Below are 26339 nucleotides of genomic sequence, written 5' to 3'. Positions count from 1 at the left end.
CTGTAGCTGCTCACTTGTTCACTAGATCCCATTTCCTCTCATCAACTCAAGGACATTGATTAGTGACGTTTCCCTCCTTCTTCTGCTTTATCATTTTTTCCCTCTGTATAGTATGACTCCTGTCTTCATGCAAATGTTTTTTAATATAGCTCATCTTCAAAAAAAAAGTTTAACCTCACATTCTTTTCCAGCTACTTCTCTATTTCTGTTATCTTCACAATAAAATTTCTTGAGTCATCGTCCTTGCGGATTCTGATTTCTCTCCTCTCACTCTTGAACTCACTCCAGTCTTTTGCCCCCATGACTCCACTGAAACAGCTCTTTTCAAGGCCATCGGTGGCCTCTGATTTGCAAAATCAGCATGTTGCTTCTCAAGCTTCATCTTACTCATCTTCTCTGTAGTACTTAATATGGTTACTATTATCTACCACTTGAAGCATTTTTGCCCAGGAGTAAGTAATGGATGTTTGTATCTTCTCTTCCCATAAGTGAGGCATTCAGGTATATAACTTAAAAGGAATCTACTTGCTGGTGACTCTTCCCTGATATCCAGATACGTATACGCAGCCACCTCCTGAAATTCCCCTTGGTTGTCCACGAGATATCTCAAACTCACCCTGTCAGAAAACAAACTGGATTTTCAACCCAATCTTTCACCCTTTCAGTATTCTACATTACAGTAAATGGCATCTATATTTTTCTGGTTGCTTGGTCCAATTCTCAAAGTCAATGGTTAATTCATATGGTTTTTTTTCACATTCCACATCTATTCAGACTCTAAATTTGATAGTTTATCCTCTTCTCCCCTGGTAAACTTTGGTCCATCATCACTTGTCTGGATATTGCAACAGGATCCTAACTGTTCTCCTTGCTTTCATCATTACTTCCCTACAGTCTGGTCTCCATACAACATCTGGAGTAAATCTCTTTTATAATATAACGGAGGCTGCATCTTGCTGATCTAAGTATCCCAATGGCTTCTGAATCCAATCAAAGTAAAACCTAAAGTCCTCAATAAGCCTCAGAGGATGCTACTTAGTCGGGCCCAAAGCATCTGTCTGGTGTCATCTCCTAAACCTTCCACACTCACTCTGCTCTGGCCACGTTTTCTACTCTTTAAATATAAAGCGCAGTACTGTCCCTGGCTGGGTCTTTGGGCTTGATACTCCCTCTTCCAAGGGTGTTATTTCTCAAATAACCACCTACAAAGCTTCTTCTTCACTTCCTTTAGGTATCTACTGGAATATCACCTTAAATAAGATGTCTTGTTTGACCAACTCTATCAAATAGCATCCATCCCCATCATGCCTATACCTTTACTATGTTATGTTTTTTCTCCATAACACTCATCAACACCTGATGTATTATTTATGTTTATCCTAATGTGCTTACTTTGTTATTGTCCTGCCTCAACAACCTATAAGCATCATGAAGGCAGAGACCTTTGTTCTCTGAGTCATCCAAGCACCTAAACAATGCCTGGCATATAATATGAACACAATAACTACCATATTTTGTCAAATATAAAACACCAAGGATGATAAGAGTCACCCAATTTTATGTATCACAGTTATGTTCTTATACAAAGTTTTTTTTAATCTCTTAAAAATGTATGTATTATAAGACTCAGGCTCACTTGTCATAGATTATTATATGTTACTTTTATATATGCATAAAAAATAAGTAAAATAAGTTAACAAAGGAATTTCTAAAACGTTTGCACATACAGAGTCCAACTCTTCTGAATCAATCCAGAATTACCAATGTCCTTTGTTTTTCTTTTTTCACAAAATATTATTTCATTTGCCATCAGGAGTGTTAGTGGTACACAGTTCTTTATTAAAGAGTATGCTGCTTTTGACTTTAAACTTTCCTTCTAAACCACTGACACCCATTCTACAAGTTTTATGCTGGCTGGTGAATACTTTATCTACAAGAAGGTGTTCACAATAAGTTTTGTTTTTCTCAAATGGTCCTAAAATGTTTCTTGAGTGAAACACTGAAGAGTTGACATTAAACTGAAATATAATTAAACTCAAGAAGTGAAGCACTAACATTACATGTAGCTTCTATTGAAGGGATGAAAACATTGGCATCAATGACCAAGGCTGTGTGCCTGCAGGTAACGGCAACTACATTGCTAGCACCACCTGGCGGCCACCATCGAATGATGCCATTCAATGTAAATGCCATAATAGTAACAACATAGATCTCAATTCCAGACATGTGAAAATATGTGCATCTTTTGAATGAATCAATCAGTCATTAATAAACAAATGGTTCAAATGTTCTAAAAAAGCCAGCCTGGATTAGTCTCCTGTGAGATGTAAGTCTCATTGGTGGAGGTGGAGACCTGCCACATCCAAGGAGGAGATCAAACCAGAACTTCCATCTCTTTCCATTGATTCTCATCCTCTCGATTCCAGCAATCGCTCCTTGATTTAATGACTATTACTAAAGTTTAGGAACTTTTTGAAGGAGAAGTAAAAAATCTAAAAGGAAGGCCAAAACTGTCATTGGAATCCCTATAGACCAATTAATGAAAAGCAATTCACATTAAAGTATGTATGGGTTCAATAAAAATGTACTGAACCTTAAAGTTAATGGAGCAAAAATTAAGATCAGAGCCTCCATTTCTTGATAAGAATGGTTTCCTAAGTCATTTAATTAATGTTTTATCCTAGGGGAAAAAATTAGTCCCAGTGTTGTAGTAGCAAGAGATTTACCAAATTAGGCACACACACAAAAGACACTAAGTTCCTCAAAGGCTTTGTCTTAGTATTAATTCTCTGGAAGTAAAGGAAAAGTTTATACAGACATAGGACTTTTTAACATCACATATATCCGTGATGCAAATTTTTCAAGGAAGAGGCCTTTCTTATTCCCTATACTATGTAATTGAAACTCAATGGAACATGATAATTTAAATCTTTTTGTGACATTGAAAATCCCATTAATTATGAGATACTTTCAATCATTTGTCAAATACCATGACGTTTTAGAGAAAGAGAGATGACTAAATAATCCCTGTCTTTAATGCGCTCATAGGGTACTTGGAGAGACAGATGGACCAATAGTTATGATATAAAGTAGGAATTGTAATAAAAGAGATTTAGTGAGTAGGTACTGAAATCACAAAAAGGTTATGGATTAGGAAAATTAGTTCACTTATGCTGTGTAATTAAAAAAAAATAAAGGTAACTACAAACCTCAATGGCTTAACACAACAAATGTTTATTTCTCACTCAAGCTATGTCTGATACGTGTTTGGGCAAATCACCAGGGCAAACTGGATTCAGAAACCCAGGCTCCTGCAACCTTGTGGCTAAGACATTTCAGCAACAGACCACTTCAGTTGCACAGTGGGTGAAAGTGTTGGAAAATTCTTCAACAGGCATGCTCTAGACTAATTGTACACCCCCCCTCCCCAGTTTATATACTGAAGCCTCGAACCCCAATACGACTATATTTGCAGAAAGGGCCTTTCTGAGGTAATTAAGGTTAAATGAGGCATAAGAACGGGGCTCCGATCCAATAGGATTGGTGTCCTCATAACAAGAGACACAGGAAACTTGCTTCCTCTCACTCCCTTTCCACCATGTGAGGGTACAGTGAGAATGTGGCTGTCTGCAAGCCAAGAAGAGAGCCCTCACAAGGAGCCACTCTCCAGCACCTTGATCTTGGACTTCTCAGCCTCCAGAACTGCAAGAAATAAATTTATGTTGTTTAAGTCTCCCATTCTATGGTATTTTGGTACGACAGCCCAAGTTGACTAACACAAGACATTCAAATACTCTGGCACAGAGGCAATGCACATTAGCCCCTTGTCCAGAACTGTGTCTCACGGGGCCCACCTAATTGCAAGGGGAAAGGTAAATACAGGGGAGTCGGTGGACTGCTTGGTAAGCATGACTGTCTCTGCCACAATCATCACTTCTGGTCAGCAAAGATCCCTTTCCTCTCTTTTTCCTACACACTCAACCCTTCCCTAAAGGAGACAAACCGAAAAGCAATTCATCCAGCCCTTGATTCCAGCTCCAGGTCCAGAATCTGCAGGTGATATGCAACAGTATCTAAATCAGTTCCCGATGTGACTTCTCTTGATTCCAAAAGAATGATCTAAAAGGAATTTTTCTGCTTTTCCCCACCTAATGAACAGTGGTTCAAGAGGGTCAGGAAGCCCAGCACTGCAGACACTCCCCTTTAAGCAGAGGGAATAGGAGACATGCGGAAGGCGGGACTGGCCCTGGTCATTCTGAAATGCTGCTCACCAGGTAACCTGAGGTTCCTTACCCTAACTAAGGGTTAACAGTGATCCTTGACCCTCATTCTGTACCCACCATTTTGGATTTTTTTTTTAAGACGTACTTCTCAGATTTGCTATAATATTTTGTTTCCTCTTCCCCAAACCTCTCTCTTTTGGTTTAAAGGTGCTACCTTGACTTTGTCAAGTTCTGTAGGAGCACCACTCAATCAGTCCTTTACCCTCGGTCATCTTTTATAATTAAAAGATTATCCTAGGCACCATACTCTTAAGCTGCCCTTTACCTCGAACGCCTTTATCAAGAGGTTTTAGCAATAAATGTGGAGACTATACTCTTATTCTGTTCTTTTTCTTGAGGCTGTTTTAACTTATTTTTGTCACTTAAAAGACTTTCTTAATTTTATCTCCTTACTCTTTGGTGACTCAACGTACTTATCTTTTCCAATTTTTCAGGGGTTTGATTTTTTTCAAATCCCTTTCATTTTTGCTTGCAAGTTCTCAAGTTTTCCCTGAGATCCTTTCTTTGTAGTCTCTTGCGAGCCAACAAACATTTTGTTTTCTAACTTCTTCCCCTAGATGTTGTTAGGAAATACAGTTAAAAGCAAAATCTTCTTCCAATCTAGAAATCCTCTCCACAAAAGTAATAGAGAAAGAAAATACTCTTGATATCTTATTCATATTAAACCAGAATGTGATGCACATCACAGGCAATCTGCTAAGAGACTGCAAAGAAAAAGACATCTCGCCCTTTTCATAGTCGCAAGCAGATATAACCCACTATGTACATGTTCTCAAGATAAACAATAACTGGTCTCAAGTAAGAGGATGTGACAGCAGCATTTGCCACAGAGTTCATCCTAGATTCACCTGGTAACTGGAGTGACCACCTAGATTGCTACTTGGTTTTATCTAGAGGAAAAACAAACTTCTCACACCTTTATGACAGGAGGTAGTTTTGCAATCTGGAGCCAAGCACCACTGACGTTAGGCTCCTACTCTCCCACAGAAACTGGGGGTGAGGGGCACTCTCTCCTTTCATGTTTAAGAAGTGGTTCCTGAGTCCCTGAGAGAGAGAGAGAGAAGGGCACTCCTGGTTCTTAAAGCTGACAAAAGACCTATTTCACTTTCAGAAGGATTTATATGCATTTCAGATAGAAGAAAGTACTTACAATTGTACATTTTCTAAAGTAAGTAAGTTCAAAGAAAAAGGGAGGGAGAGCAATCTTTCCGCCCATTTTCAACAGAGAATGAAGTCTCTTAATTTTAATTTGTATTTGGTCTTACAATCCAGAAGCTCATTACACGTGCAGTTGGCCTGGAAAGTTATCACACATTTCACCCAGAGGCAAGAGCTCTGTCAGCATCTCATCAACTGCATGACATCTCTTCTCCAGCTCCCACATCCCTCTCCTTTATCCCCGGCACAACCGTGATTTCAGTGCCACAGATCTTAGGGCTATTTATTTATTTATTACTGCAGCTGGCGCTCTTCCTGCTATCAATTTCTATCAGGATCAAACAGACTTATCCCTAAATAACAAACAAAGTGTCAGTGGTTTAATGCAGCAGGAATTTCTCATTCATACTAGTCCACTTTGGTTCTGGGCATCTATCCTGGGCAACCAGGACAACATTGGCATAAGAAATAAGTGCATTAGCTTAAACACAGATCACTTCTGTTCATAACCCTTTGTTGGGAGCTAGTCAGATGGCACCCCAGACTGCCCTGGGTGTTGGGAAATGTAGGGGAGCAGGAGATACTTGGAGAGCAGTACTGTTTGGGCAAAAGGCCACTGAATCCAATTTTAGGGACTTAGGAGTTTTCCCGAAGGAGACGATCTGCTACTGGAATCATAAAAGATGAGTTGGAATGATTTGAGCTAAAGTGGGAGGACAGTGGGAGATGGCAGGACGCTCAGGATGGATGGATGGCACGGGCAAAGCTTAGGTGACCTTCATTACGTGTTATTTGATGCTGGAGTTTAGAGCAGTAAGCAGGACATAAGCAGAGAGTTTGTTGAAAAGGCAAATAAAGCACGGAACCAGGAGTGTTTTATAGGCCATGCCGAGAAAACTTAGTCTTTATGTTACAGGCAGCAGGGAGGTGCTTTTAATGCATGAAAGTACACATAGATTTAAATTTTAGATATTATCTATCTAGTGACGTTGTGGGCTATCTTTAACCAGGTGAATAATTTCAAATAAACAGAGCAGCAGATGTCTTGGTCCATTTTGGGCTGCTTTAACAAAATATCACAGACTGGGTGGCTTATAAACAACAAAAGTTTATTTCTCGCCGTTCTGGAGGCTGGGATGTCTAAGATCATGGAGCTGGCAGGTGTGGTGTCTGGTGAGAGGTTACTGAATCATAGACACTCTCTTTTCACCTGTTCTCACATGGTGGAAGGGAGAAGGAAGCTCTGTCCAGCCATGTTTTGACTATTTTTTAAAAAAATTCAGGTACAGTTGATATACACTAACAATAAGTTTCAGGTGTACAACAACACAATGATTCACAATTTTTAAAGGTTATATTCCATTCATAGTTACTATAAAATACTGTCTATATTCCCTGTTTTGTACTATATATCCTTGTGGCTTATTTATTTTATACACAGTAGTTTGTAACTTTTAATCTCCTACCCCTATCTTGCCCCTCCCCTTGCCCTCTCCCCACTGGTAGTCACTAGTTTGTTCTCTATATCTGTGAGTCTGTTTCTTTTTTGTTATATTCACTAGCTTGTTTTATTTTTTACGTTCCACATATAAGTGATATCATACAGTATTTGTCTTTCCCTGTCTGACATATTTCACTTAGCATAATACCTTCCAAGTCCATCCATGTTGTTGCAAATGGCAAAATTTCATTCTTTTTTGTGGTTGAGTAATATTCCATTGTGTATATATACCACATCTTCTTTATCCAATTATCTGTTGATGGGCACCTAGGTTGCTTCCATATGTTGGCAATTGTAAATATGCTGCTATGAACATTAGGGTGCACATATCTTTTCAAATGAATGTTTTTGGGTTTTTTTTGAATACCCAGGAGTGGAATTGCTGGGTCATATGGTAGTTCTATTTTTAGGTTTTTGAGAAACCTCCATACTGTTTTCCACAGTGGTTGCACCAATTTACATTCCCACTGAGTATAAGGGTCCCTTTTCTTCACATCCTTGCCAGCATTTGTTAGTTGTGGTCTTTTTGATGATAGTCATTATGACAGGTGTGAAGTGATATCTCATTGTGGCTTTAATTTGCATTTCTCTAATGATTAATGATGTTGATCATCTTTTCATGTGCCTGTTGGCCATCTGTATGTCTTCTTTGGAAAAATGTTGATTCAGGTCTTCTGCCCATTTTTAAAAAATCGTGTTGTTTTTTTGATGTTGAGTTGTATGAGTTGCTTATTATTTTGGATATTAACCCCTTATCAGTCATATCATTTGCAAATATTTTCTTCCATTCAGTAGGTTGTCCTTTTGTTTTGTTGATGGTTTCCTCTGCTGTGCAAAAGCTTTTACGTTTACCTGTAATTAGGTCCCATTTGTTTATTTTTGCTTTTATTTCCCTGGCTTTAGGACACTGATCCAAAAAAATATATTGCTACAATTTATGTCAAACAGTGCTCCACCTATGTTTTCTTCTAGGAGTTTTATGGTTTCTGGGCTTATATTTAGGTCTTCAATCCATTTTGAGTTTATTTTTGTATATGACATTAGAGACCATTCTAATTTCATTCTGTTACATGTAGCTGTTCAGTTTTCCCGGCACCACTTATTGAAAAGAGTGTCTTTCTCAATTGTATATTTTTGCCTCCTTTGTCATAGATTAAATGACCATAGGTGTGTTGCTTTATTTCTGGGCTGTCTATTCTGTTCCAATAATCTATGTAACTATTTTTGTGCCAGTACCATACTGTTTTGATTACTGTAGCTATGTAGTATAATCTGAAGTCAGGGAGCATGATTCCTCCAGTTCTAGTCTTCTTTCTCAAGATTGTGTTGGCTATTTGGGGTTTTGTATTTCCATACAAATTTTAAAATTATTTGTCCTATTTCTGTGAAAAATGCCCTTGGTGTTTTGATAAGGATTCCATTGAATCTGTAGATTGCCTTGGGTACTATGGTCATTTTAACTATATTAATTCTTCCAATCCATGAACACGGTATATGTTTCCAACTGTTTGTGTTGTCTTCAATTTCTTTCATCAGTGTCTCATAGTTTTCCAAGTATAGGTCTTTTAACCCCTTATGCAGATTTACTTGTAGATATTTTATTATTTTTGATGTGACTGTATGTTGGGCCACTTTCATAAGCTGTGTGCCTGTAACAGCAAGAGCTTTGAAAGCTATCAGATGTAACACATTTACAAAAGATGATTAAATTCATCAAACACCTATTTCACATGCCCAACACTGTACACGGCAATACTGGTAATCAAAAAGGATCCTTTGCTTTGAAGAAATCAACATTCTTCTATGAAAAAAGCTAAAACACCAGGACATGATTTTATAGTATCAGCCCAGAGTGTAATTAAAAAATAGAGACTGTATTTTAACAAACGTGCTGAATATAGATATACAAAGGGACTCTTTCTGGGGAAGTGGTCACCTACAGAGGAGATGCACATATCACTGTTAATTGCAGTTTCTTAGACTGGCTTATGAAAGCTTTAAGAGGAATTTTCCAAGTGAGTTAATGTGCCACTCCAGACCAGTCTTATGACTTCGGGTTCATTTATTTTAATGCTGGTGATAACCACAGGCATAAGCCTCAGGACACTGCGAGGCTAGAAATCCACCAGTGAGCACAAGCATTGAGTGCTGAAATGATTATTTTTAATTAAATAGCCATAACCTAAAAAAATTCCCATACAAATGAAAATATTTTAGTCCTTAATTAGTCAAATGAGTAAACCTACCACTCACTCAAAAGACAGTGAATTCATCAGTATCTTTACCTGTTACAGGCACACAGCATATTATATACACGTGGTCATGCTAGTAATTCATGAGTGCATTTCAGCTAAAGCTGTATTTCACTAAACTTAAAAAATTCAGAATTATTTTTTTTTAGCAACTGTAGAAGAGTACAAATAATACTTTACATGTTGTGAAGGAAACTGAAATTGTGTCAACATCAGCTGTTTCAAAACATTTTTCTTTCATATTTCTTTAGTTTTTTATTTGCTTAGATTTTCACCATCTTATTATAGCTTACTGACCATCTGACTTTTAAAAAAACTATAACTTTATTAAATAATTTCAATTTTCATAAATAAAAGTTAAGAAGAGATTTAAAAAAGGGGGAAAAAACTAGTATTTTTTGAGCACTGAATACATTCCAAACCTTGCCTAATTCTCAGACATCACAAAAGGCTACAAAGTAATATTTCAGTCCTTGTGGTCACAAATAAAGGGTATAAGATACAAGAATGAAAACCAATTTGGCCAAATACATAGAAGAACAAGTATTTTAACCCAAATCTAATAGTGCTGCAAAAACACATGTTCTTCCATCTTCATAGAGCTTTGCTGATGTGTCTCATGTTTCATGGCACAGTCAAAGGAAATATCTGTGTGCCGCATGTCCATTGTTTCCAGCCACAGTTACAGTGGGTCCTTCAAATCCATCCTCCAGGATGCAGAACCCAGTGGATACAGAGAGCCAACTGTACTACACCATTTTATATGAGGAACTTGAGCATCCTTGGATTTTGTTATGCACAGGGGGTCCTGGAACCAAGCCCCCACAAATGCCGATGGACAACTGTACTAACAGATGATAGAAATTTATCATACTGTTACAAGGTATTAGATTATAGGGAACAATAGGTGTGTAAAATTTAGAACAAAAATATATTCCAACACTTCCACATACAAGATTTATTTTTTCCAGCTTTACTGAGGTATAAGAACAATAGAAGTTGTATACATTTAAGTTATTCAACATAACTTTTTTTTATTAAGACCATTTTCTGGTGTAGTTTTTAGTTTCATAGCAAAATTAAGGGGAAAGTACAGAGATTTGACAACTACCTTCCCCTACACGTGAACAGCCTCCTCCATTATCAACATCTCCCACCAGAGTGGTACATTTGTTTTACTTAATAAACCTACACTGACATCGTAATCACCCAAAGTCCAGAGTTTACATTATGGTTCACTCTTGGTGTTGTACATCCTATGCGTTTGGACAAATGTATAAAGATGTGTGTCCATCATTATGGTATCATCCAGAGTATTTTCACTGGCCTAAAAATTTTCTGTGCTCTATTTATCCTCTACCATCCCTGAACCCCTTGGCAACTACTGATCTTTTTACTGTCTCCAGTTTTGCTTTTTCAGAATGTCATATAGTTAGAATCATAAGGTGTGCAGCTTTTTCAGATTAGCTTCTTTCACTTAGCAGTATGCAATTTAAGGTTCCTCCACATCTTTTCATGACTTGATAGTTCATTTCTTTTTAGGGCTGAATAGTATTCTATTATTTGTATGCAACACAGTTTATTCATTCACCTTCTGAAGGACATCTTGGTTGATCCCAAGCTCTGACAATTATGAATAAACCTGCTATAACCATTCATGTGTAGGTTTCTGTGTGGACATAAGTTTTCAACTTCTTTGGGTAAATATCAAGGAGCCTGATTGCTATATTGTATGGTAGGAATATGTTTAGTTTCATAAGAAACAACCAAATTGTCCTCCAAAGTGGCTACACCAGTTTGCATTCCTATGAGCAAGGAATGAAAAGTCCTTTTATTCCACATTCTCTCCAGCATTTGCTGTTGCCAGTGTTCCAGATTTTGGCCATTCTAGCAGGTGTATAGTGGTATCCAATTGTTATTTTAATTTACATTCCCCTGATGATATATGGTGTACTTATTTGCCATCTGTATATCTTCTTTGACGAGTTATTTGTCAAAGTCTTTGGCTCATTTTTTAATTGGGTTTTTGCTTTCTTACTGTTGAGTTTTAAGAGTCTTTGTAATTTTGGATAAAGTCCTTTATCATACGTATCTTTTTCAAATATGATCTCCCAGCCTGTGGCTTGTCTTCTCATTGAGAAGTCTTTTGCAGAGCAGAAGTTTTTAATTTTAATGAAGTCCAGCTTATCAGTTAATTCCTTAATGGATCATGACTTTGGTGTTGTATCTAAAATGTCATCACTATATGCAGGGTCATGAAGGTTTTCTCCTATGTTATATTCTAGGAGTTTTATGGTCTTGCATTTTACATTTAGGTCTGTGATCCATTCTGAGATAATTTTTGTCAAGGGTGTAAGGTCTGTGTCTAGAATTATTTTTAGCATGTGAATGTCCAGTTTTTCCAGCACTATTTGTTGAAGAAGCTAGCTTTTCTCCATTGTATTACCTTTGCTCCTTTGTCATAGATCAGTTGACTTTACTTATGCGGCCTATTTCTGGGCTCTCTATTCTGATCCACTGGCCTATTTGTGTGTTCTTCACTAATACTACACTGCCTTCATGACAGTAGATTTATAGTTATGTCTTGAAGTCCTGTAGTATCGGTCTTTTCACTTAGTTCTTTTCCTTCAATATTGTGTGGTCTATCTTAACCGTGTTTAAGATTAGTGATATTAAATACATTTATAATATTGTGAAACCATCATCACTGTCCATCCCCATAACTCTTTTCATTTTGTAAAATTAAAACTCTATACTCATTCAACAATAATTGTCCATGCCCTCTCCTCCTAGCTCCTGGCAATCATCATTCTACTTTCTGTCTCTATGATTTTGACCACTTTAAGTACCTCAGGTAAGTCGAATCATACTGTACTTAACTCTTTGTGGCTGGCTTATTTCACTTCGCATAGTGTCCTCAGGGTTCATCGATGTTACAGCATGTGTCAGAATTTCCTTCCTTTTTATGGCTGCGTAATAATCTTCATTGTATGTATATATCACATTTTAAAAACCCATTTATCCACTGATGGACACTTGAGTTGCTTTCATGTTTTAGCTCTTGTGAATAATGCTTCTATGAACATTAGTGTACAAATATCTTTTTGAGACCCTACTTTCAATTCTTTTGGGTGTATGCCCGTAAGTGGAATTGTTGGATCATATATGGTAACCCTATTTTTAATTTTTTGAGGAACTGCCATACTGTTTTCCACAGGGGCTCTACAGTTTTACATACCCACCAACAGTGCACAATGGTTCCAATTCCTCCACACCCTCACCAACACTTATTACTATTATTATTTTGATAGTAGCCCTCTTAATGGGTGTGAGTGGCATCTCATCACAGTTTTGATTTGCATTTCCCTAAAAATTAGTGATGCTGAGCATTGTTTCATATGCTACTGACTATTTGTATATCTTCTCTGGAGAAATGTCTACTTAAGTCCTTTGCTTATTTTTTAATTAGATTGTTTTTTGTTGTTATTAATTTTTAGAAGTTCTCTCTATATTCTGGACATTAACCGCTTATCAAATATATGACTTGTAAATATTTTCTCCCAATTCGTGAGTTGCCTCTTTACTCTGCTGATATTGTCTTTTGATGTACAAAAAGACATATGATAATTACTGTGATAATTGATCAATCATATGTCTTCTTTGGTGAAGTTTCTGCTTGAATCTTTTCCCTATTTTTAAAATTGGGTTGTAGTTTTTCTTATTTTTGAGTTGGAAGTTCTATATATGTTTTGGATACAAGTGCACTGTCAAATATGTGACTTCCAAATATTTTCTCTGGATCAGTGTCTTGCTTTTCATTCTCTTAAAAGTGTTTTTGCAGAGGCAAGTTCTTAATTTTGCTACAGTCAAATTATCTTTTTTGGGGGGGAGTAATCATGCTTTGGTATCACATTTAAAAACTGTCTGCCTTACCTTTTATTTTAACTAACTGGTCATACATTAGAGAAGGAAGGATTTATCTCTGTATTACTGATCAAAAAAGGTTTAAGGATAGAACAAGCCTCACTATGACACCACAGAATCCTTGACTATAGCGCATAGAGCATTTGCTTCCATTAACCATCTTCCTATGGGAACCGTATTGTTTTATATTTCCAATTGTTAAAAATCTGTAACCAGATTTTCCCCAGGCTTCTCAATAAGGATAATATTATCAAAGTTAGTAAGACATATATTTTAAGCACTGATTGTGTTATATTAAACATTGTGCTGAACAGGGAGGTTATGTTTTGAACAATCATTTTATAAAAAAGGATTCGGGGCTCGCTTGAATTTTGTTATGCAGGCATTTGAGCTCATCCTTAGTTTTGCTTACAACATTTATGAGGTTATGTGAAGTGAAAAAGCCACATCAGCAGTTAAAAAAGTGGTTTTGTATCTCACAGGATAAAATTGCACATAATCACGAATCCTATGACTTCCTCTGCAGGTTTGCATATCTTTTTTGATTTTTTGATTAAATAATCTTGCATGACACATTGGTGGTTTTCACTCTTAAAATACAAACTTAAAATCTTTACGGTGAAAGAGCAATTCCTGAGACTTCCCTGGTGGCTCAGTGGTTAAGAATCCACCTGCCAATGCAGGGGACACGAGTTCGATCCCTGGTCCAGGAAGATCCCACATGCCGTGGAGCAACTAAGCCTGTGCGCCACAACTACTGAGCCTGCGCTCTGGAGCCCGCGAGTCACAATTACTGAGCCTGCATGCCACAACTACTGAAGCCCACGAGCCTAGAGCCCATGCTCCGCAACAAGAGAAGCCACTGCAATGAGAAGCCTGTGCACCGCAACGAAGAGCAGCCCCCACTCGCCACAACTAGAGAAAGCCCGCGCAGCAACGAAGACCCAACGCGGCCATAAATAAATAAATAAATAAATAAATTTATTTAAAAAAAAAGAGCAATTCCTCTGAGCAGGCAGGGGGCCATGACTTCACCTCCCCAGGCTGCGCCCCTTTGAGGACAGCTCCCAGTGAACGCTTCCCAGCCCCCGCTCTCTTTCTGTCCTCACATGTATGGGGTATGAGTGTGAGGATGTATGAGGTTGGCTCCTCCAGAAAGAATGACCTTGCTCCACTTTTATTGTTTATTCTTATCTTTTATCGGTACAGTAGAATTTAAAGTGCATTTTGGAAAAAGCCTGTCGGTCGAAAAAGGACTATTTTGGCATCCAATTTTATTACATTCCAGTACATGCGGTAGTATGAATAAATGGCTAGAGACTGCTTCCAAACGATGTGCCTTGTGCAAAGAGCTAGTAACATAAAACGCAGAAAACGTCATTCTTCAGCTCAAGGTTCACTAGGATGACAGGCCGGGCCTTACCTGCCAACTTTTCCTTTAAATTGTCACTTGTCATCACTCATGCCATTCCCCTCCCCGCTTCTCCCAGTCCTGACCTAGGGAACACAGCGTCCTGCTTTCATTTCTCTGGATCACACATGGACAAAACCTTCTGCCCTTGGCTACCTTTAATCAGAGTGAGATCCTCTGGAATTTACAAACTAGACACACAGAATAATGATCAATAGCCCAAATATTAAAGGGCAAAGGACACCCAAATTTCAAAGAAGGAAAAACATAGAAATGAACACAAGGACACACCTCCAAACATAAAGAAACAAAGGAGAAAAGAAAAAAAAATAACAAGATATCCAAGTCCTCTATCAAAATAGAAACATCCTAAATCATCATTTTAATGCTGTGGTTATGGGGTCAAGAAGAGCACTCCCTTGGCACCCTTAGAGGGTGTGTGAATTGATTTTACTTCCCTTGAAAGCAATTTGCTATATTGTGAAGAACCTTGAAAATGTTCACAGCTTTTGACCCAGTAATTCTTGAAAAAGGCTCTGCTAAGAAAATGATCAGATATTTGCACATCTATTCGCAGATGTTCGGTCAGTGTGGCTTTATTTATACTAGTTCATTCTGGAAACACCCTAATATTAAATTAATGATAGTACAGCCATATGTTCAGATACCATATGACCACAAAAATCTTGATTTTAAAGGACTCAGAGATTACTTCTCAATATAATGTTAAGTGAAAATATGCTGATTTTAAAATATATTGGAAAGAAGTAAACCAAAATATTAAAAGCCATTTTCTCAAGATGGAGAAATTATGAGTGATTTTAAGCTTTTCTTTCCAATTACTCCCTCAAAAGTTTGGGTTAACTTTTTAATCAGACGATATAAAGTATTAAAAAACAGAGATTTACAAGAAAAATGTAAAAAGTGCAAAGCCTGCTCAGGTTATGAAAACATACTTCTGACTTTACTGTGCCTACCTAGGAATAAAGGCCTGGCTGTATCTCACAGCTTCAAGACCCCCTCTCCAGAAAGACCCCCTCTCCAGAAAACGCTTGGGGCTCTCTCCCCTTCCTTGGCCCCATTCCTTCCAGAGGAAGTGTTTTGTTGTAAAAGTAACAAATGCTCACTGTCAAACCTCAAACAGTGGGAAAGTATATAAAATAAGAATAGTAAATCCCCTCCAACTTTCTTTCCCCACTTTTTCTTTTCACATTAAAAACACTGGGGGATAATTTGCATATAACGATGCACACCAATATTTATACACAGTTCCATGGCTCTTGACAAAAGTCAGGATACAGGGCATTTTCACCACCCCCAAAGTTCCTCTGTGTTTCCTGGAGTCCATTCTCTCCCTATCCCCAATCCTAGGCAACCATTCATTTGCTTTCTGTCACTGTAAATTAGTTTTGTCTGTTGTAGAATTTCCTACCGATGGAATTACACATAATGCTTACAACATTGCTTTTGAGATTCATCCAAGTTGTGTGTCGTGGGTAGGTAATATTCTGTTGTATAACTATTATAATTTATCTATCTAGTCACATAGTGACTTCACTGTAATTACCTTATAAGGCCACAGATTCATTTCTAGAATGTGATAAATCATGTCTCCAAGTGTGAATACATTAAACATCTCTTACAGAGAATCCCTAAACCTAAGTCTTATCTTGGATGTGTGACAACAATATCACAAAGGGGTCAGAGCATAATAACGTTGATTCAGTTGGTTGAAGCTCACGTCTAAACCCGTACCTGTGAATAATGATTGTGAAGCAAGCACATTTTAGACATTCATTTTAGACATTTATGGATTCTAACCATGTGCTGTGATTAAGAAACCAATGTATTTGTCTTGACATACTACATTTAAAATCTGAATTACACATTTCATAAACTATGGATTTGCCAACTTTTTTTTTCAGTCATTCTGAATTAATAACACTTAATTAATGTTATTAACATAAACATCTGGGTAAATGAATATTGCATTAACTTATCTCAAACCTAAAAGGTAGTATTTAAGCAATTTTATATAAAACTCCTTTCAAAATATTTTCCTTTAAAAAACCCCCACAATTATAATGCTGGCAAGGACACGTTGAATTTTATGGAGATCCTATTGCACCAAAAATATAGGAAGATGAACCCCAAATATAATCTTGTAATAATTTCACAAAGATCTTGTACGATAAAGATAATTATGAAACTGGTTTGATGCCAGAGTAAGAGACGGGAATTATTTTGAATGGGGTACTTAACCTGCCATAGAGTTAACACAATTTTATTCAGATTATCAGTAAGAATGTGAAGAAATTATTGATATATATTTGGTGCTCTCTACCCTTCATGGAAATGAAACGGCCAGCCTGGGCACTGCGGGACAGAACCTTTGCCTGTGGCTTCTGCGCTCAAAGCTTACCTTCCTGACTCAAACGTGAACCATGTTGAGTCCCGCCCGTATCTCCTCAATGAGCTGAGAGGCCACATGACCAGCTTGACCTTGGCATTGTGGATATCCCAGAGATAGATATTCTCATGAGTGATCTGCATTGTGCATTCGCCATAAATGTCCAGGTTTGGTGTAGGCATAAGATACACGTTGAATCGCTCTGCAAAGAAACAAGGAATGGAGAAAATGAAGCCAAAAGAGGTGTAACTTTTTATGGCAGCACTGTATGAATTTGTACACCTACCTACAGCCTTCAGAAAGTGTTACTGTGTCCCTTGGTGACATCGATATGTACTGCGAAACACTACCTTTTTCTATTGTATGGGAAAAGGAGTTATTCTTAATCATTAATCCATTCACTCATTCTCCAACTTTTTGTTGCATGCATTCTCTATGGTGGGGATTAAATGGTTAAATTGTACAGTGGGAACATAAGGGCAGAAAACGAATTGGAGTCTGCCCAAATGCCGTAACTGTCCGCTTCTTCACATAATCTTAAGTGGATGTCATAGAAATAATTTCTGCGAGGAATGTCTTCTTTAACTTACACAAAAACGTACTCAATTTTACCTTTGAGGCGTGAAGTATTTAATGCCCACTCTTTGAGACTGACTCTCAAAGCATAGAGTATTCACGGTCACATTCAGCTTGTGATAATTGCAGATATTCATTACTGCCTTCGGCAGAACTTCAGACATTGTTTTGGTATGCAAAATAAAAGCACATAACTGTTTCATTCCTGGATAGTTTGAAATTGAAAATCTGATTATTAGGCAATGATTCCAAACCTCACTTTACAACTTTTCATGTATCTCAAAGGTTACCGCAAAATCCTGCAGCCCCTGATCCCCATTAAAATGCATTAGATGCACTTTATTTTGAAAAATAAGGTTAGTTGGTAAGTTCCAGGAAGTAAAGAACTTGGTATGACCTACAAAGTGTCCTACAAAGTATCCTTAGTTCCTAGCACCATATTCTTGGTTTATAGTAAATGATCAATAAATATTAGTTAATTGTATGAATGAAATAAATATATCCCACGATGAATATGGGCTGCAAGAATTGAGGAATTACAAAACAATAATGAGTCGTGATAACGAAAAGTTTAAGAATTACTGGCAGATACATTTTTGTGAGTTTGAATTTAATTGTGAATAGTTCTTTAAAGGCAGTGCTGTTGCATGAATTATTTTGAGAGGCATAATGGTGCAGCTGCAGTTTGTAAAGGATTGAGATGTTTAGAAATGTGCTATCATCCGTCATGATGCTACAATCTTAAACACTGTATGTTTGCTGGTACTGAGCTCGAATTGTCCGTATAATAGAAAGAATCTTTTCAGTGGCAGGTATTTTGCAAAGCAAGGATTTTCTGAGGCAAAATCAGTTATATTTAACTTAAGCACGACAGCTTGAAACTTAGTAACCATATGGTCAATATTGATGTTCAAGCGCCTACATATTCTGGGACCAAAAATAATCTAATGATTCAATGTTCTAGTTGTTGACCCATGAAAGTAATATGTATATAGATTTCACAATTATTTCCCAAAGAAAAGGCAAAATGAGATAAATTCTATAGCTGAAAAATGAAGAACACTGTCCCATTAATTATGTGCAATAAAAGGCTGTATCTATGTCTACATAGACACGTACATATTCCATAAACCTTAAAATTCTTGTGTGCAAGTATCTACGTGCAGCATTAAATACATCCCTCACTTTCCCAGCACAGTTCCCTCTCCAATGGGATTACAAGTAAATCAAAAGGGTATGATCTAATATGAGAATAGAAATGAAACTTGGACCCAACAGAGTGACTCAGGGCTATAGTTAATGCCTGAAGAGCAATATTCTTTTCTTTGCTCAAGACACTTTTGATGAAGTTCAGCTTCTACATTTGGAACTAACCATGTGTCAGTGGCATCTGTTGTGCATAGGGAAAATATTGTCATTATAAAAGCGGAAAGTGAAACAGTCCTCTAAATTTTTTCCTTTCCATCAATCCCGGAGTCTGAAGAGAGCATCGGAAGACTCACTGCCAAAATGCCAAGAAATAACAACACTTTTTAAAAACTCCTGAAATAAATAAACATCATGAAACAATCTTACTGTTGCTTAAGACTGCACTGACCCTTGATATTCACACCCATTGTTTGTAACTGAAAAAACGGAGCATACAAAAAAATGGTCCTGACATGGAGTGTCCTTCAAACGGATGTTCCGTGAAAGGTTGTACATAATCTACAGAGTATTTCAGAGGACCCAGAAGAACCATAACGTTTTCACAGAAATGTCTGCGTGCTCTAATGCTAGCAGATAAAACCTAACAGTAATAAACACAGAAAAAGTACAGTCATCACAATGGCCATTGGAGAAAGCTGGAAAATAATTAATACGTGAATTTATTATGAGTCACATGACATAGGGCTCTACACACCAAAGTCTTTGAGGCGCATTTACGAACAAGTTCAAAGTGATGGGATAACTCCCCTAAGGAGTCCTTCCAGGGCCACCTCTAGACAGCACAAAGCAGGTGAACCTTACCTGCATCCCTTCCCTCTGGCCTGCCTTCTACTTTCCCACTTTATTTTTTTTAACCTGGCTACTCAAGTAACCCCTTCTTGTTATGGTTTAGAATGCTCCTACCTTCTTTTTGATGCTGTTTCTTCTATCGTTAAGAAAGGAATTACCCTAAACAATTTTATTTTCAATTTTTCAATATTCAAAATTTATCTTCCTCTAAGGGCTAATTTCCAAGGATCTGAGATTCAATGAAAACGTAGGCTAATTAATCCAGCAGAAAACCAGGCACATAAAGATAAGGGCAGCACATCAAGTCATCTAGCAAATTACACTTCTTTGAATTCCATTTTAACGGAAGAAAGGTTTCTGCATTTGCTATGAAGAAATTATTTTATGCCCTTAGTAACATAAAACACATTGTTTTACTAAAACTTGTTATGTTTTCCATTGGGCCATTTCAATATGAAATAGTTAAAACTGGTTCCAGTAAAATGACTTTTAAAAATATTTACCTCTGTGAAATAATCCTATCAGGCAGGTTTTTTAAACCCATCTCTGATCATGTCACCTTTTTATTTAAGAAACTGCGTATGGGTTTTACTGCCTAGAGTACTGGTTTTCAGGTTTCAGTGTGCAGCAAAATTACCTGGAGGGCTTGCTTCAATACAGATGGCTGGCTTGCCTCCACCATTATTGTTTCTGATACAGTAAGTCTACCCCAGGGCTGGCTAATTTACATTTCTACTTGTTCCCAGGAGATGTTAATGCTGCTGCTCTGGGGACCACACTTCGAGAAGTGTCGATTTGTGAAACTCATTTAAAAATATTGCCAAGGAAGTAGCAGCATCTGAGAAACCATGAGGAATGCTTTTGAAAAGTGATGCTATGTTCCAGTAGAGCAAATCAGCACATTTTATTCAAAATTGTTTTCTAATCTCTGCTCAAATCAATTAATTCTATCTCAACTGACTCACGACTGACTTGTCAAGAAAGAGTTCTTATGCCAATTGGAATAAAGAAGGGAGAGAGGCATAGAAAGAAAGGGGGTATATGAAAGACAGTTTACAATTCAGCAAGATATGTATATCCCAGGTATGTCCTTCTGAGATCATCAACAACAACAATAAAAACACTATAAAGAAGCACTAAACAGCAGAGTTCCAAGTAGCCAAAAGAATTAGAAAAGAAACTAGCTGTCTAAATAATGATAATAATATCCTGAAACATGAATAAAATATAAAGTCCTGTGAAGACTGGTGAATGTGTGAAGAAATAAATTTTTGAAAGGTTATGTAAAAAATATTAGTTTTAAATGTGTTCACACATATAAACTATAGAATTCTAGAGCGAAAAATCCCAAACACATTGCCCATAAAACTGTATTTTGGTAAAACTTAGGTTTGTATAATGGCTGATAGATATATGAGAAAACATAATTTTATTTTAAATGGCCAAAACAATAACAAGGTGAAATATTTATAAGATGAATTGTTCTGTCCAACAAAGATGCTTACTGTTGTTGAATCTGCAGTTGCACTTACCAGGGCAGTTTTACTCTAGGGCTGGATTAAGAGGTCCAAAGGAAGAGACCATGCTCCAAATGGCCTTGACACAGGGTTAAGGTCACAACCACAAGAACAGTCTCGAGGGGGCTACAAAACAAGGTTTGGTCAAATTGAATTGGACAAGATCTGGCGAGAAAGGGTAGCTACACTCAGGAGAAATGGTCCTGGAAAAGGGACCGTGAGACCCCAGGTGATATGAGGGAGACCCTGAGAAGGATGGAAACCTTCCCTTTTCAGCCAGTGAGGTTTTACATAGATCTTGTTTAGGGCAGGAACTAACCCAATATAATATTAGCTGGAGCCTGGCAAGTGGAGGTAAGTGGAGCTTGCAGGTGCAGCAGGAAGCAGAGGATCACTGATGACGTTTCTGACATGAAGCAAAATACCCTCCAGTGACTAGAAGTAAGTGAACAGAAAACAAAAGGATGATGAGCTCTTCAACCAGTTGCTTGGTAATTTCCATCTTGTAACAGAAGAGATGGAACACTGGTTTTAAAGGAGAACCATGCTAGGGCTTCCCTGGTGGCGCAGTGGTTGGGAGTCCGCCTGCCAATGCAAGGGACACAGGTTCGTGCCCCGGTCCGCGAGGATCCCGCGTGCCGTGGAGTGGCTGGGCCCGTGAGCCATGGCCGCTGAGCCTGCGCGTCCGGAGCCTGTGCTCCGCAACGGGAGAGGCCACAACAGTGAGAGGCCCGCGTACCGCAAAAAAAAAAAAAGGAGAACCATGCTGAAAAACAGACATATAAGCTCAGCTAAGTTTCCTTGGTAATAAATTGAAATATTAAAAAAACAAGACTTCTGGAACTTATGTATTGAATAATTTTGTGAATCTACCTCATAGTAAACAGTGTCTGTGACTGCATGAATATAAAATACATCTTGTGTATATTAGCTGATTAATTAAAATAAATTTGGGAAATGTCTATTGGATGCCAGTCCATTCTTTTTTCAAAGAAGGTCCTGTAAGTTTTAGCTGTTAGCTGATTGCTGAGCAGTCTATCCCCCTCTGTCTATCTCACTTCTCCTGATACTTCAGAAGTTGTGGGTTTGAAGGTTGGGTCAAAAGAAAGGATGGAACATGGAACTAAGTATTACACCTAAATATCTGAAAAATAAGAGCTTCATAAATATTAAAACCGTCAAGTTTTCCATGGGGAGAGGTTAAACTTTATAATAACTTCAGCTAAGTAGGTGAGTGTAAAGTCATACTTTCACCTTCTCTTCCTAAAATCCAAGCATGGCTCAAAAGGAGAAGCCCCACAATAAGAAGAGTGTTCTTTAGCAATTTGGTGACATCCCTAATTTTCTGAATTTCAATTCCAGGGTCTTCCATATAGTAGAGACTTAAATATTTGTTAAAGTTCATTAATTAAAATATTTAGGGATTATTAAACAACTTAAAGTTAATATTTATATGCATATATATGGTTATGCAATGATTAATAATAGCTCTAAATGATTGGACAATGTATAATTTTGAATTTCACTTAGTTGTTTCTATCAACCAGTGTTTCCATAAAGTAAAACTCACTCTACATACAACTTACTGGTCAAAATAATTTTAAAGATTTAACAAATTATTTTATAGCAAGAGAATTCAATTTTTACCTCAAAATTTCATGTGATCAGAATATTGATAGTTACGGAAGACATCTTTTCAGTTAAATTTATTACTGCAGCTAATTCATTAAAAGACCCAAACTTATTTGTCCCATCAAATGTGGAAATGAGCGTTGTCCAGTTGGTGACCTTTATCTCCTTATTTAGCCACCATGAACAGCTGTGGCTGCATCCTGTATCCTGCTCGCAGATTCATCATGGTGAGAAGAATAACCACTACACCTCCAAACTCAGGTTGTCCCCCGTACTCTCTTGCACACTGCTCTGGTACCAGCGTGGTCAGGACTAGATGATTCTACAGCTCTGCCAGCCTGGGTGAGAGATCAGCCTCCACATCTGGCGAACATCCAAATTCTATGAGTGGTTCTCTTGCCTTTTTCCCCCTTCCTCGTGCTTGGAGGGGGACAGACCCCCTCCTTTCTGCTCTTCTCTTGCCTTTCCCCCTTCCTCGTGCTTGGAGGGGGACAGACCCCCTCCTTTCTGCTCTTCTCCTATGAGAGAATTCTCCTCAATTAATCTTCCAGCCTGCTCTTTAGAATTTCACGGTGCTTTTCACACATGATCCACCGCTCTGGGGCTGCAGTACCTTTCTGAGACAGCAAGAAAGTCCCACTCTAGGCTCTATATTTAACAACTGTTACATACCAATTCCAAACATGAAATTTCAATATTAATACTAAATTAATAAATAGTCTACTAAATGTTATTTAGTCAAAGGACCAGAGTTATTGGTCTACTATTAACCACTAATTAGTAAGTCCACAAGAATCTGGTGTTTGAAAACCTAAATGCATGCTTGGGAGTGTTGGAATTTGTTAATGAGTATTCATCTCAATTTCAAATCTAGGTTCACCCCACTGCTGGATACAACATGCTTTGTTTTTAATGGTCATATGAAGTGCCACAAACTTCAATAGAACCAGATGTTATTCAGAAAATAATGAGATTTTCAAGATCATTCTGAACTTTACATTCCTGTCTCCAAATTGCTGTAATATTGGGATATTGCAGTGGTCAGCCTTCAATTTCAGCAGCCTTAGAAATGGAGCCACACTGGGAAAGCAGATATTTGCACATTTAGACATATCCTGAGATCTGTATAATGCAATTAAACCAGCAATGAAACAAAGCATGATTGATGCTTGTCAAAATTTGTGGAACTCTTCAGAAATTGTGACTCCATTTCCACCAGAGTACTGAAATTTGTCAAAATTTATTTTATTATAACGTGGCAATAGCAATAAATGCAGTTGCCAGGTGCCACCTGCTCAATGGACACTGTGAATTGGAATCCTTGCAATTCTTGTATCAAATGGCAGCACTTAAAAAAAAAAACCAGGGCTTCCCTGGTGGCGCAGTGGTTGAGAGTCCGCCTGCCGATGCAGTGTCCCGGTCTGGGAAGATCCCACATGCCGCGGAACGGCTGGGCCCGTGAGCCATGGCCGCTGAGCCTGCACCTCCGGAGCCTGTGCTCCGCAACGGGAGAGGCTACAACAGTGAGAGACCCGCGTACCGCAAACAAACAAACAAACAAACAAAAACAGTAATATCTTTTAATCCCCCAGGAACTAATTTATTTTTTTCCTTCTTTCTTTCTTTCCTTTTCTTTTTTTTACAAAAAAATTACTGTTGACAGCATTTTATCTGCATTTCCAAGTAAATCATGTTCATTGTAGTAAATACAGAAAATCATTAAAAATTCAACTGCTATTATACCGTATAGAGATAATCTGTTAAAGTAATGTGTATCTTAATATACAAGCATATTCACATATATTGTACTTATTATCATACAGAATGTAAAGTACTGAACCCTTTATATTGCCTTTACTATAGTATAAAATTTTCAGGTGCTATTAAGGATTCCTTGGGGATACAATTTTAATGATTGCATAATATTCTACTGTATAGCTATGCCGTATTTCATTTAATAATTATCTATTTGATGAATATTGAAGTTAAGTCAACTTCTGTCTGATATAAATTAGGCTATAAGAAAATAACCAACTTTCAGCTTAATTTGCTAAATAATTCACTCATTTTATATTGAGTCATAGGGTTTACTTTATTCTTATATATACCTTTTGGATCATTTTAATACCCTTGATTATTAAATTACATTGGGTACTAAGATCTGAATTATTGGATTAAATGCCATAAACTCTTTTAAGAACCACACATTGCCAAATTGCTTTCCAGAAATTCCGTACCAATCCATATTCCAATTAAAAAACATATTTTATATATTCATTTTACATAAATGTCCCCGGCCAGACTTTTAAACTAGCTTTACTATTTCTCTGTTGATTTTAAGAATTCTATATACTACAAATTTTTCCTATCATGTTTATGACAAAGACTTCATCTCAGGTTTCCTTAATTTTGTTTATGGTATTTATGGCCAGAAAATGGAAAATGGTTTTAATTTTTCTAATAAGTCCTTTGTTACTGAAAGGTTAAATATTATATTACCCGCTCATAGCAGTTTTAGCATTTTATTTTTTACAGTAACTGGTATATTGAAGCACAATGAAATGTTCATATCTTATTTATAACATTTATTCAGTTTTGACAAATGCACAAGACACAACTTTTCTGTCACCTCAGAAAGTTCCCTTATGCTATTTTCCAGCTGCCCATGGCCCCCAGAAGCAACCACTGATCTCATTTCTAACACTGTAGGTTATTTTTGCCTATTTTAGTAGCCTCCTGTGAGTCAGAAGCTCAGCACGTCACTAATTTATTTCCAGTTTGTGGCATTCCATTTTTATTTTTTATTTCCTTTTAACTTTTTTTGATGGTGTTTTTTGAGGAGCATAGGTTTGAATTTTGATGAAGCCCAAATTATTTATTTTTACAGTTTTTTTCAGTGTTTTATATAAGAAATCTTAGCCTATCCTAAATTTGCATCCACCTTAAATTGATGTTTGAGTATGGTGTGAGGTAGGGGTTAAGGTTCATTGTTTCCTATATAGATATCCAGTCAGTCTAAAACTATTTATTAAAGAAATATTCCTTTTCTCATCAAAATGACCAATAAGCTTATGAAGAAGGGCTTTGGTGCCCTTGTCAAAAATTACTGATCCATATATGTGGATCATTTTCTTTCTGTTCTGTTCCACGGACCTATTTGTCTATCCTGTCCTGATTACTGTCACTTATAATAAGTCCAGAAATTAGAAAGGGTACACATTCCAACTTGGTTCTTCCTTTTTGAGATAATTTGGCTAGTGTTGGTCCTTTGCCTTCCAAATACACTTTAAAATTAACTTGTCAAGTTCTAGAAAAAATGCCTGGCTTTCAGGATTTTTATTGGAATTGTGTTGAATCAATAGGTTACTGTAAGAAGAACTGACATCTTAACAATATTGACTATTCCAATCATGAATGGCTTATCACTACATTTATTTAGATGTATTCATTTCTCTCAGCAGTATTTAGTTTTCACGGTAGAGGTCTTTGCTGATTTTATCTCTGAGTATGTGATTTTTTTAAATGGTATTATAAATGATACTATCATATTTGTAATTGTTCACTGATAATATATATGTGTGTAAATGTTATATATATTTATATAGATAAGTTATATCTATATAATATTTACACACACATATACATATAAATACGTACATATTAACTTTTTATCCTGC

The 26339-nt window shown here is 37.1% G+C and overlaps 1 protein-coding gene across 1 annotated transcript in view; it reads right to left on the bottom strand.

Annotated features, from left to right (window-relative positions):
* DOK6 (docking protein 6) overlaps positions 1–26339 on the bottom strand; it is a 396863-nt gene that overhangs the window by 108995 nt on the left and 261529 nt on the right. Inside the window, exon 5 of the mRNA XM_027118731.1 lies at positions 16952–17141. Within this exon, the coding sequence (XP_026974532.1) occupies positions 16952–17141 (190 nt within the window). The remainder of the gene's footprint in view (positions 1–16951; positions 17142–26339) is intronic.

This window comes from Aethalodelphis obliquidens, unplaced genomic scaffold, assembly GCF_003676395.1.
Source record: "Aethalodelphis obliquidens isolate GAN/ISIS:26980383/991018 unplaced genomic scaffold, ASM367639v1 scaffold19, whole genome shotgun sequence".
NCBI classification, from domain to species: Eukaryota; Metazoa; Chordata; class Mammalia; order Artiodactyla; family Delphinidae; genus Aethalodelphis; species Aethalodelphis obliquidens.
The sequence above is the reverse complement of the archived record's forward strand: the minus strand, read 5'-3'. Positions and strand labels throughout refer to the sequence as shown.